General features: G+C 46.8%; 1 protein-coding gene across 1 annotated transcript in view; it reads left to right on the top strand.

Moving 5' to 3' along the window:
* Positions 1-13,848, top strand: part of LOC147631402 (uncharacterized) — a 166,436-nt gene that overhangs the window by 42,978 nt on the left and 109,610 nt on the right. The window contains exon 6 of the mRNA XM_086809182.1: positions 6,104-6,179. Within this exon, the coding sequence (XP_086665308.1) occupies positions 6,104-6,179 (76 nt within the window). The remainder of the gene's footprint in view (positions 1-6,103; positions 6,180-13,848) is intronic.

The raw sequence follows: 13,848 nt of genomic DNA on the forward strand, positions 1-13,848 counted from the left end.
ATCTCTTTAAAGTTTGAAGTATTAAAGTGGATTTCTAAACTCACGAAACTCAGGATACAGAAGACGGTGTGAGCATTTGTGTGACAGGATCTTCCAATACAAAGACTTCCGCTGCATATCACACCATTGGTGATCAACGAAGATTAAAAGGCTGAGTACTGAGAGGGCAAATGTGATAGCAACGTTATGGCCATATCCTCTGATGATATCTCTTTCCCTGCCTGGAGAACTTCCTGTTGAAGAGCTTACAGCTTGTTGATGTGCTCTTGCATCATCGACGACTTTGCAGGATTCATCACCCGCATCTGAACTTCCAAGGAGATTCTCTTCATGGGTGATACCCTGTTATAGAGAGAAGCCAAATGCTGCCAAATACCTCCGGCCAGCGTCATATGCTTTATATGATTGATCACCTATGGTGTGCAATTGAGGAAGATGAAAGAATGGACTCTGGCATTGACATGATCCCATAACTGTGCCTGTGCCTCCCGTTCCTTCCGAATAGAGGGTAACTCCCCGTCCTCTAGCTTTGGCCGTGGAACTCCAACAACAATGAAATCAACCAAGTCATAAGACTCCAAAACAGATTCCATCATTACCTTCCATATGCCGTAGTTGTTCTCATCCAACTGGCGGTCCATCGGGAACGTGAGGAGTGTCTGGATCTTCACGTGCTTCTCAACCATCTCAAGCAAATCTGCCAGCTCAAGGGGTCACAAAGTCTTGTGAAGGGAGGGTGGGTGGGAAAAAAGAAGAAGAAGAGGCTGCAAATAGAATGCAAGGTGGTTGTCCAACGATGATGGCCACCTTCTACCCGATCTCCAAGTCCTGTACAGCCCAAAACACTCTCCAATCAGCACCTAAATCAGCAAACCCTCGACGTCCCACTGTCTCCAATGAAATAGGAAAAATACATGGAAGTGAGGAAAAAATGGGGACACAACAAAACTGGGCGGGCACACCCACAACAGAGGCCCTGACATAGTGTACAGACAGAAGATGACTGTTAACATCCTCCTCCTGCATACTCCTTGTGCATGCCTCTGCCATCTCCTTACGATTCAGCTTGACTCGACCAAGGTTTGGGCCACCCTCTCCGCCACATCCTCTGTATCTGTCCAATCTCTATCCCATAGCAGTCTAATGGCCTCCTTGACCTCCCTACACTAGAATAAACTATCAAGGATCCTACAAGGCCACCCTGGGGTTGGCATAGAGGGAGGGTCAAGCAGTAAATGAAAAGGCGCATGATCTGACATAGTGGTCCTGGCTTGAATGTTAATTGAGCCACCTCTGGCAACAACCCAATGATCTACATAGAATTGTTGAATCTCTCTAGTCGCCTGCTGCCTGCCGCCTAAAGCCTCAAGAGAAGGCTAGACTACCAGAAAGTCTGCGAAAGGAGGTCTCATGCCAACTATCCAAACAATGTGCCAAGAACATCAACTGATCCCAACTTTCCTGCTGAGCCGCTGCAATCCCAAGAAAAGAATCCATTGCGTGGCTCCCTCCATGCAGATACTGCACCCTCAAGTCTTGCTGAGATTCAAGATTATTGAAATCTCCTCCAATAATCCCCAAGAATCAAAGGTAGGAAGGGACACAACAATATCAGACCAAAATTGCCCTTTGGCTCTCATATGTGTAGGAGCATACACATTCAGAATCCCAATCTGGTGTCTCCAATCTGTAGGGCAATCCACATGGCTTTGCTAGCAACCAAAGTCCCATGGCCACACACACTGCTTAGCTATTTGTCACCAATAGAGATACATACTCCACGGCTCCTGCCCAAGGAAGGCTCCCAAAAAGTGTGACTCTGACCTGCAAGAATCTTTCCATATTGATTGATTTGGGAATCAGAAATGTGATGCTCTTGCAGTAAAAGAACATCCAACTGTCCCGTAATCCTGGAATCTAACTCCTGTCTCGCAGTCGGTGTAAGGCCTTTCTCAATGCTAGCCTAACACGATCCATGCCCAAATGGGGCCCTTAGTTACCCAAACAAATGGATATCTCGAGTTGCTATGGCAGCCAGTGGGACTTAGATTTTTTTGTGTGTGTTGTTTTTGCTTCTCTGGTCAATGTTGATTCGAAGGAAAAAATATTGACGCACAACATGGTAAAATATCTGTGCATCTCTTAGCTACTCTCAGGTTATCACATGACTAGAAGTTGTGGTGGATTATCCCATATGCAAGAGCATGGGAAGTCGAAGAGCCATATATAGGGTGTGGTGGCACTTTGTCATAGATATCTCCTCCGGCCGGGTTTTTGGGGGGAGCAACGGCAAGGAGATGGGAGCCCAGCCACCACCGACGTTGCTCAGTGCCCTAGGGTGGTGTGCACGCTGCTGCTGCATGACTTTGACACTGCCTGCCTATTTAAAGGCCTTCCTCCCCTCAGTTGTTCTCATCCATCCTCAAGCACACATTGTGGTGCCTTCTTGCTGGCTATTACCATTGTAAACCTCTTTTGCTATAATCAAGTGATTTTGTGTGCAATCTCTCTCTCTCTCTCTCTCTCTCTCTCTCTCTCTCTCTCTCTTCCTTTGTCTATGCTTCTGCATGTGCACACTCTAACACGGTATCAATCGCCTGGGTTCAAGGGGCTGCCTTCTGCATTTTTGCTTCCCTCTCCTCTTGTGTTTTAAAGGTGCTGCGTTTTTTTTCTTCACTGAAGTGCTGCGTTTTTTTCTGGAGGAGCTGCTACGTTTTCTTCTTCGGTGCCTCTACTTCATCAATGATTTCCTTCTTCTTGTGCTTCTTGGTGCCAAGGTGCATCCTTGATGAAGGTGATGCATTTTGCGTCTTAGAGCAATTTCAGTTTGTTGCTGGTGTTTTGTGGCTGTTTTTTCTGTTCGGGCAGCAGTGGAAGGTGCTTTCTTCATGTGTAGAGCAGCCCAACAAGCGGTTTTGACTCTCCTGCTTCTTCCCCTGCTTCCCCCTTTGGTTGTGTGTTCCGGTGAGTTATGCGACTGCTTTTTTGCTGGTGTCCAGCCCCTTTCTCTCAGTTTTGAGAGAGGAGGCTGATTGATCATCGTGCCTTGTTCCATTGGAAAGTGCTCGAGAGAAGTCTTGGAGTGCTGACATTTGCGGTTTTTGCGGCGTACTTTGTTGCTGTGGATATTGGGTCTCCCCTATACGAACGAGGAGGACAAGTTGGATGGAACCAAGTATGCTCATTGGAAGCTGAATCTGCGGGTCTGGTTTATTCATAAGGGTCTATGGGAGATTGTTTGGGGCAGTGAGAAGAAGCCCGAGCGTCCTCTAACACCGAGTAGACGTTGGACCTAGGATCAGGTGGACGAATTCCTTGCAGAATTACAAGACTGGGAGGATTGTTTGAAGGCGCATTTGGCGTTCGTGCTGACCATCTTGAAGGAGGTCTCACCGGCCGTGCAAACTCTTGCCAATGCACATCAAGTTTGGTTCAAGTTGGAGGATCTCTATGCTCGAGATTCTTGGATGAGGGCAGTTACTCTGCAGTCTCGTATTTTTTGCGGGTAGTTCAATGCAGTCGTTTTTAATGAAGGCCACGGTTATCCATGACCAGTACTGGCAATGGGTGCTGCCTTATCCTCTGCTCAGTTGGCTGCACTTATCATCACCAAGCTTCCACCGGAGTATGATGTGGTTTCTTGGGCTTTGAGGTGCCAGGTCACAAACAGTCAACTTGATTGTGATGACCTCAGCTCCCTTCTCTTGGAAGAAGAGTCCGTCCTCGTCTCACAGGGTAAGTTAAATTTGTCTAGTGATTCTGATTAGGCACTTTTGTGTAGGAGAAAGTTCGGAGTTGGTGCTACTCGTGCGGGAAGAACGGTCATTTGTCTAAGGATTGTCGGTCCAAGAAGGACACAACCAAAGGCAAAGACAAGTCCTCGTCATCGAAGGGCAAGGACAAGGTTCAAATTCCGATTCGGCTTTTGACACTTCAAGAGATCCCAGGGCACTTTTTGCACAGGAGAGTCTTGGCATTGGCATGCTTCTCTAGCCCTAAGCAATGGCTCCCCCCACATGTTGCTTTCAGAGGAGGCTTGTGGGCAGGAGAGGGGGCTTTTTTCAGCTCATGTTATATTTGTATATACATATATATATTAAAAAAGAAAAAGAAAAAGAAAAAGAAAAAGAAGGACAGGTCATCTTGTGGAGCTATGAACTAGATGTGTTCGAGGCTCATTGCTTGGTGTAGCAAAGACTCTAGACAAGATGTTTTCCGAGTTCTTTGTTTGAGGTTTTTGGGATGTGATGTGTTCATAGTCCACCGTTGGGGGATAGTGGGTGCGGTTTGTCCGACAACTCATCATTCTATCTAATTTGGAGTTCACTACACACTGGTGTGGGAATTCGGAGCCAAGCAAAATTCTTTGTGGTTCGTGGTGGCATTTTGTTTCGAGGAGTCAGAGGTGGAAAAGCACGTACGTGAAGTAATGTCACTTGATAGTCCTCTGGCCCCGTGCGGGGGAGAACTTGCAGTAGGGGGAAGGGTGGGAACCCCCCCCTCAAGGAATTCTGAAAAGGTTGGAAGATCTGGCCAAAGAAGGTGATAGCCCTGTAGATCTTTCCTGGCAAGTTTGATTACCATTGCAAAACGCGGATACCGTGTTTGAATAATGATCGCTTTTACGCTAAGCGGCAGACCCAATGAAACTAACGAGTAATCCTACGTTAGTAACGAGCCAAACTCCGCGATAGAAAGGTTCCGGTATATTTATAGTGTTTGCCAGGCACTGACTATATTTGAGAACCCGCGGATTGGTCTTTTGACGTATCCCTTGTAACTGCAGCATACCCTCCCTTCATTGAATGGCGGGTGCTCTTTCCGAGGTGTGTTCGGTACTGCGCAATAGTGGAGTGTCCATGGTTGCATCTTTATATCTTATCTTCATTTTTTTTGCACACTATGAGCTGCAAAGGGGGTGTTAAAATATTTGTGCATCTCTTTAGTGTAAGGGGAAAAGGCCTTAAGTTGGTAACCTTATTTATTTGGCTTGCATTATTTATTAATGCATGTTGAGTTGCTTTGTGTGGGCTGTGAGCCTGCCTATTTAAAGACCTCCCTCCCCTCGCTTGTTCTCATCCATCCTCAAGCACACATTGTGGTGCCTTCTTGCTGGCTATTACCATTGTAAACCTCTTTTGATATAATCAAGTGATATTGTCTGCAATCTCTCTCTCTCTCTCTCTTCTTTTGTCGATGCTTCCGCCTGTGCACAATCTAACACAACATACATGTCTTTCATTGAATGGTCCAATCACTGTACCACACCAAAATTTATCCATAGCCCACGTGAATGCACAAGTTACCATTTTTCAAGGTTTATTTACAGTGTTAACATTTACGGGAGATGTTACATGAAGTTTTAATTCTAAAACAACGTGTACATTCATGACATGATATATATATTCACAAGAATCATGTATACATATTTATTATTCTCAAAAATGGGTAATATGGGGGTTTGGGGTGTAAACCACAAGGGAGAGGGGGGTCAATATGCAGAGGGGAAAGATTGGGAAGGAGGTGCTCAAGAGGGGGTAGAATGGGCTAGCAGGGGAGCTCCACGCTGTTTTAATCTGGACAGATGTGCTGGCTGCCATGGTTAGACTGGCTACTTGTCAACATTGCTTTAGGGAGCCCAACAGGTTTGGCATTATATTGCATGGTTAATTGCTTAGCAGCGATAATATCCTATCATTCCATAATCTTGGTGCTTGTTTTAAGCCATACATGCTTTTCTTTGGAGGCAAGCCTCACATGGCATCATGAGGAGGAAGGCATGGACTTGGCATTATTTGAATTACTTCAGTAGCATCTAACCAAGTTCCCTAAATTGATTCTAGCACCTATGCCCATTGCCACACGTGTTAGTTGCCTCCCGATATCAGTCCAGCCACTGGTCACGCCAAGTCACAACGGCGTCACAAGCTGGTTAACGTCACTCAGCATTGATTAGCTGCATCAGATGGACATTTAAGACAATGCAAAGGTTTATGAAACACAGTATTGCATTCAGTGTGAGTTGTGTTTCACTTGATAGTGAAAAAACTGAAAGGTATTGTACAATAAAATATCAATGATCTATGTTGGGTCTGATGTTTAGGTTTGATGGCTACTTGAAAAAGCTGGAGTCACTTATGCAAAAGCGAATTGACCACACGACAGCATATCTATTGAAAGTAACATGATGATTTTTAAAAGTGGTTCTTTTATTAATTTTTTTTTCTTGATCTGCATAAACATGGAGAATTGCAATTTAAAATGGTCCAATAATGATTTGTTTACTAGCTTAGATGAACAAAGGGCCAAGCATGGATTAAGGCTGTCTATTCAAATAAATTATCTACGTCTCTCCTACTACCTTCGCACCTGTGCATTGTTTACTCCTTTCCATGGTTAAGCTCCCTCAAAAAGGGGGGGAGGTCCGGAGGAGGAGGAGGAAGGGGTGGGGAGGGTGTGCGGTGGGGTGGGGTGGGGTGGGGTGGGGTGGGGTGGGGTGGGGTGGGGGGGAGGGGCAAGAGGCAGGTGGGGTACAGATGATGGCTTTGAGTGTGAATATATGGTTGGGTGTGGAGTGGTCTCGCAAAAAAGCCTGCGTGACCCATTGTAGGGGACTCCTCCCAAGGATCACCTAACACACAGGCATAAACAAGATTAGAGAAACCAAATAAAGGGAGTGTATGCAAGCTCACCACCCAACTGTAGTTTTGCGTCTGCAAACCTCCTTTGAGCCAGGGGCTAAGGTTCCACTCTCATGAGTCCACGCCAGTCAGCCCTGGCATCCATACCACTAGTGCCTACCCACAAGGGCCCTCAGCAAGACTACCTGTGATTTGCCACGTCCATGGAAGGAGTAAGCCTCTTGGTCCAGGTCAAGGTCCAAACCACAATGAATCAATAATAACCCAAGACTCACCTATATAGTGCTTATTGCTACTATAAATAACAGTCCCGTCATAAATAGCCAATAACCTTGGATTTAGCCAACTAAATCCACGTGCTTTCCACCCTTGGAAATAAATGAAGGAGACTTGCATCAGTTGTCTCTGAAATCAGGTTTATACGTGTCTATTAAATCCACATAGCCATGTATCAAGGAACCAGCTCAACTGAAGCTCCTGTTCCTCTAGCATATGACCGTGGGAACAAGATAGAAAAACAGAACCTTCCCAAGTCCTTGAAGAACATAAACCACCCTTCAATCCTCCAACTCCTCATGGAATTGGAAACCTCAAATCGCTGAAACAAATATCTGCTAGCTGCAACGGCATACCCATTCTTTCTAGGATCTGGTAAATTCTCGTACCTAGGGGATATCATACCTACCTCTTAGAGTCTCCTAACTATCAGGCACCGCAATTGTGTCTCCTTCAAGCTATCAAGTCTGAGGGAATTTGGGGCTTAACCCAACTCCTACCAAACATATTCTAGCTATTGTCAGAACTATATGCTCAGTAGTGTCATAGGCAAATCGACCATAGAGATGTACCTCTCTCAATAAAATGGTCGCCTGGAGCCGTATGCACAGAGCATAACCTTCAAAACCCGTCTGCCCATTGGATTGAGGATGATAAAAAAAACATAAGCCCGTCGAATTTCCGAATGACCTATTGTAAGAGCATTGCGACAATCATAAGGAATTCATCTCCTAATCCCAACACAAGCCGGTGCACAAACTCTTATCATCCTAGAACAACAAACCGTTTCCGAATATGTGTTGCTACCTGCTATTTTTTGCATAGTGCCAAAGGGATCCCCTATGCAAAAAATAGTGGGTGGGACGTCACGCTCGTATGGTGTCTGATGGGGGTGAATCTTTGTAAGTGCGTCCATGGGGCTGCTACCCCTCCACTCGCAAAGTTTCACCACCATTGGATGCTAGATGGGTAGGATGGTGTTGCCACCGCTATTTTTTGCATAGTGCCCAAGGGGTCCCCTATTGCAAAAATTACGGGTTTGTGTGGGACATCACGCTCGTATGGCGTCCGATGGGGGTCAAACTTTGCGAGTGGGTCCATGGGCAAATGAAATGCCCATTGGCCCGACATAGCCCTCTCAAGGAATCATATAAGTCAGCACAAAATTGGGTAAAGATTCACCCTCTATATCCTAGCAATCCCATCCAAAATACCCTTCAAATTTCCTTGTCAAGTCTCGTGTAACTCTGTCTACCGTAAGGTAACTATCTCCCATAAGGATAGGACATAGTAAGGTTTGAAAATATAGATACACCCAGACACTCTACATGCTGCAGATTCTAGCATTCTATAACACTAGGATACACACCATATTGAGACTTTTAAAGCTGAGTCAAGGTGATCAATCCTTTCCCAACTAAGTCTTGGTGCACTACACCTCATGGTCCATCCTACAAGTAAACCACTGGAAGCAATATTGAAATTATTCACATGTCTACACATTTGACAACTCTCATCCTAATGCATCTCCCACAATGCGATCTGTCCTAGTCTTGAGATATTCCGACTGCTGTCAAGCAGTCTCGTACTCCCCTAGCTGGCTCATCCTGTAAGATGCAACACTCATAGGGTGAGACCCTGAAATCCAAATAGTCTTGTGATCAACCAATCGTCCAGCTAGAAGACCATAACTAACTTCGCAGAGAAAACATCTGCGAAACCCTACACTGATGCTTCCTAAACCAGTGTATCAACACAGTGAAACACTTCATAACAAATATACATTATATTACGAAGTCCTGCTGAGTTTACAATATAGAGGGTGGGACCACAAAATCACCCTTCAAATATACTGGAGTATCCTCCATTACAAAGGACAAGACATGACCCTTCCAATCTACATGGACGTATAACTCTGATTAGATATCAGTAACTGAGACACATGCCTGTCCTAGATCTGTCCGTGTCTCGCCGCCAGGTTCACACGATACACGTGATCACTTGGTTGTGTCTTCACTCCCAGCTTTTGCACAAGTTTAGCATTAACGAAGTTGTGAGTGCTACAAGGGTCAAAAAGAATGTGCACAGTCTCTCCTAACACCGACCCATATATACCTATTAATTCGTTAGGACTAAAGACTGCCATGCTGAAAACACATTCCATTGCAAGCACTCTGACCTAAAGCAATAGTATCCATGGGAGAAATTTGAGGGTTACTTGATGATACTTCGGTCAAATGAGCTGCCTTGCTTTTGGCCTTTGGACAATTCGCCTTAATATGGCCCTTCTCACCGCAAGAGAAACACCTGCCTCCCTAATTTTTTGGAGGATCTACTGGTGCTTTTCTTCCTTCTTCGGATTGGGTTCACTTGAAGACTGGGTTTGGTTCTGTGGAGCCTTCTCAGACTCAAACTTTCATTTATGCTGGAAGCCTACTCAGAGGTTCGTGTTGTTTGAGGTTTCTCAAAGATGTTCTTTTGAGTTTGGACAGCCATCGTCTCTTCATAAATCCGAGCATACCAGATGGCATCCTCTTATGGCAAAAATAGCATAGCTTTCCTTTTAAAAAAAATGCAACCCCTTTATAATTGGCTGTAGCATGCTTTTTCCTGCAAAAACAGCCTGCCATCTATCTGTGCTCTCTCTCTCTCTCTCTCTCCCCTGGTGCCTACTGTCCGCCAACTCCCATCTGCACCAGCTTTTACACGTGGTTTGTGTGTACGGCCTGTCTAGGCCTGTACGACTTGCTGCAAGGCCTGTACAGCCATCTGTGCATCTGTGAACAGCTGCTCATCTTTGCAAAAACTGCTTGCTGCTTTCCTGCGCAATGCATGCCGTCTGTTGTAGGTGCCACAATTCAGAGCACATCTAGCCCTAGACAGCAGCTTGCTGCCCTCATGGAACCTTCTCATGATCGCTTTTCTGTGCATGCCTGGCTGCAAGCCCTACAGCCCACGCTAGTCGACTACATACACCGTGCGAAAAAGCAGAGACCTACACTGCAGCACTGACATAACTGAGAGAGAACGAGGATTTCTTTCAAAAAACAGGGGTTTCCCGGGACAATTTCACCCGCATGCATGCATACAAATCTCCCCTTTCTCCCCCTTCTCTCAAAATCCACAAAAATCCTATCCTGCCAGCAAACCTAAAAAGCACCTATTGCAGATGCAAAATGCAGATATGGTGTGACCGAGTGATACGTGGCTTAGGTGACATTGAAAAACACAAACGGCACACAGATCTTCCTTTTTTCCGCCTCGGCGATTAGGTTAGCTTTGATACGAACTGTAAGGGACTCCTCCTAGCCCAAACCGAACGAAGTCCAAAAAGCTGAAACAACAGGATTGATGGTCGAGCTTGGAGCTCCCTCCTGCTAGCGTGCACCCCTCTCCCCCTTCTGCCTGTGTCCTTGCCTGTGCCTCGCCTCCCTTCCGTTAGCTCTGCTTGTCAGCGCCCAGCCCCCCTTCCATTAACCCCACCCGCCAGTACCCAATTTGCGCCCTGCCTGCTTGCATTCGTCGTTTCCATTTCGCCCCCCTCCTGTTCATTCCTCTTGCTTGCCATTCTCCGCCTAGCACCACCTTGCCTCTGTGCCTAGCCATTCCGCCGTCGTCTCTTTTCTTCTCTGCTAGCCCCGCCCTCTTGTCCCTTTGCATGTCTGCCTCCGTTTCCTGCTCCCCCCATCAACATTTCCTTTTTCTTTCAAAAAATAGGGGTTTCTGGGGACAATTTCACATGCATGCATGCACACCTATCACATGGGATACGTTGTGCCATTGGACAGATCCAGACCTCATCACACCAGTTGTGGATTGAGACAGGGCGATATGTGCATCAGATCTTGGATGACCGCATTTGTTAGCTATGCTACCAGGAGGTAGAGACAGAGGAACACTACATTTGCCGATGTACAGTCTATTATGAGATCCGAGGGAGATATCACTGCCTCTTCTGAGAGGGTTTTGGGCCATTACGCAGGTTATGGAGTTTGAGGATCAGAGATGCCTGGGATTGTTTCTACTTGAGCTCAGGAGACACAGAGAGATCCTCTTGGCAGACAAGAGGTCGAGCCATGATGTACCTAGACAGAGGACCCTGACAGATTTCTTCGGCACCAGCACTAGCAACCCAGCCCACACACCTCCTGATACCTCCTCCATTGGGCCATCAGGGCACTGACCACGCTCCCAGGGAGTCACCATTGATAGAGCAGTTATCTTATGTCGTGCTCGTCGGCCACGCCCACCAGGATCCCGACCACGGCATCCCCACCATCGCCAGATCAGAGCCATTATTGCTCGGCATCGGAGGCGCCTACCTCGCTTTTACGACCTCTCCATTCTAGACAGCCCCATGGCGGAGATACTTGATCTAAGGAGAGGGCAACACTTCAACTGATCAGCATACATGGATCTACTTGATATACATTTTTCAGTATTTTCCAGTATTTTCTACTCATTATCATATCGGAGTCTTACAGTTCTGTTCTTATAACTGTAGGACAATCAGTTTATTGTACTTTTTAGTCTCATTTAGTTGTTCTCTTTGATGAGACACCAACTTCAGATGTACTCTCAGTTTTGGTCTCATAGGCCATTATGGCCTCTTAGAGACGTTAATATATCATTTCATTTCATTTCATTTCTCCCTTCTCTTAGAATCCACAAAAATCCTATCCTGTCTCGGCAAACCTAGAAAAGCACCTATTGTAGATGCAAAATGCAGATATGGTGTGACCGAGAGATACCTGGCTTAGGCAACATTGAAAAACACAAATGGCACCAAATCTTGCTTTTTTCCGCCTCGGCGATTAGGTTAGCTCTGATACGAACTGTGAGGGACTCCTCCCAACACAAATCGAATGAAGTCCAAAAAGCTAAAACAACAGGATTGATGGTCGAGCTTGGAGCTCCCTCCCGCTAGTGTGCACCCCTTCCCCCCCTTCTACCTATGTCCTTTCTTGTGCCTCGCCCCCCTTTCGGTAGCCTTGCTTGTCAGCGTCCAACCCCCCTCCCGTTAGTCCTACTTGCCAATGCCGGATTTGTGCCCCGCCTCCTTGCATTCGTCGTTTCCATTTCGGCCCCCTCCTGCTCGTTCCTCTTGCCTACCATTCTCCGCCCAACACCACCTCATTTCTGTGCCTAGCCAATGTGCCATCATCTCTCTTCTTCTCCACCAGCCCCACCCTCTTGCCCCTTCCCCTGTCTGCCCCGTTTCTTGCTCCCCCCGTCACCATTTCGTTTTTTTCCTTTTTAGCCTCTACTTCGTCAGGTGTGTGCATATTTCGGATAGTTTTTCTTGTGGCAAGTTTTGGCGTCTTCTGGTCTTCTCTCTCCCCCTAGGAGGACTCCATGGCAGTTGCTCCGTCATCCTCAACTGAGGTTGCCGTACCTTGCCTTTTCTTCTCAGAAGTCTATCTCTAGCTTCTCACTTTGACAATCGCCTCCTTGGAGGCCTCGACCTTGGTATGCAAGATTGTGGGTAGCCGTGCAGCACGGGACAGCTTAGGGACCTTTTGCAGGCAAGCCTTATCGACGAGCCTGGAAAGGTCACTGATATTCATCCTTTGGGGCATGGATACTACGAGGTCGGGTTTGATTCGAGCATCAAACAGAGTCATGCAGGTGAGCCCCATCGCACTACGCACGGCCCAAGCCGCCTTTGCGAAGTGGCAGCACGGCTTCGACCCTCTGGTTGGCATCTCATGTGACAGTTTGCTTTCATGGTTTGAGGAAGGAATACCTTCCCCTCCTCCCGGTGATAGGTGGTGTTATCGGAAGAGTGATGGAATCCCCTCCCACGGCCGCTTCAATTCTAGCTCGGACGGCACGGATGCCCTCACTTTGTATCTGCATACATCTCTAGAGTTCGTTCCTCATGTCATATCGCTTCCTTGCCTCCGTGGAGCTCCTATTTACAAAGAGTGGAGTACTTGGGCCTCCCCTGTCATGTGCACCTTGCATTGGGGTACACAGTGACACACTGGCATGATCATCAGTGCAGCATTTATATAGAAGTAGAACCTTTTCTAGGATTATTTGTTGTACGCCATGACCCCATTGTGAGCCCTCAGTCCAAGACAGTCAGGCACGAGCTATGTAGGTCAGTGTCTAAGCTTTAGAGGTCAGTCAAGCATCATAAAGAAGCATTTAGCTGTCTGCCCTAGCATTAGATGCATGTGTAGGCATGTCTAGGACCATTGCATTAGAAGGGGCCAGCCCTAAGGCCAGCCCCAAGGCAGTCCACTTGGGCTGGCCTTGCAAAGGGCATCTATGCCTTTGCCATGAAGTCGGCCAGCCCATGTGGCTTAGGGGGCCAGTTGGCCAGCACCCGACCAGCCCTACAGCAGCCAACTGGGCAGTATGCTAGTTGTGGGCTTTTACAACCGGCCGATGGGGATTTTCAGCAGCGACTGCTCATTAATGTAGTCGTGGAGATCTTCTGCAGGCTGACTGATCATTTGCAGCAGCCAACCAGCAGTGGTAGAACATATAAAAGCGTGCGCCTCAGTCCCACTTCAGTCATTCAGGTATTCAACAAAGTACAGAAAGTTTGCAGCATCCTATCAACTCCAGGCAACAAGGAAGCTCCTCTTGACATTCAGCCAGCATATGTGCAGTCCTACAGCTATCTGGACTTGCATCAGTGGCCAGAAGAGTCTTCAGCACAGCCTTGGACTAGGTGGATACTCAGTTTACGTATGGTCTTCCTCATCCTTGCGTTGGGCATTCATATCACTTGTACTCAGCATTGTACAACATTTCTCCAAATAATAATATAAGCAAATACTCCTGCTTGTAGGGGGGGGGCCCTTCAGTGGGTATTGGGACCCGATACTATGTCGTCTTCTACATTCTCATTCTCTTCTCTCTCTCTCTCTCTCTCTCCTCTCTAAAGTTGATGCTAAAGATTCTCACCACATAAAGG

Source organism: Cibotium barometz, chromosome 15 (genome assembly GCF_041138505.1).
Source record: "Cibotium barometz isolate CiBa-2024 chromosome 15, ASM4113850v1, whole genome shotgun sequence".
Taxonomy (NCBI): domain Eukaryota; kingdom Viridiplantae; phylum Streptophyta; class Polypodiopsida; order Cyatheales; family Cibotiaceae; genus Cibotium; species Cibotium barometz.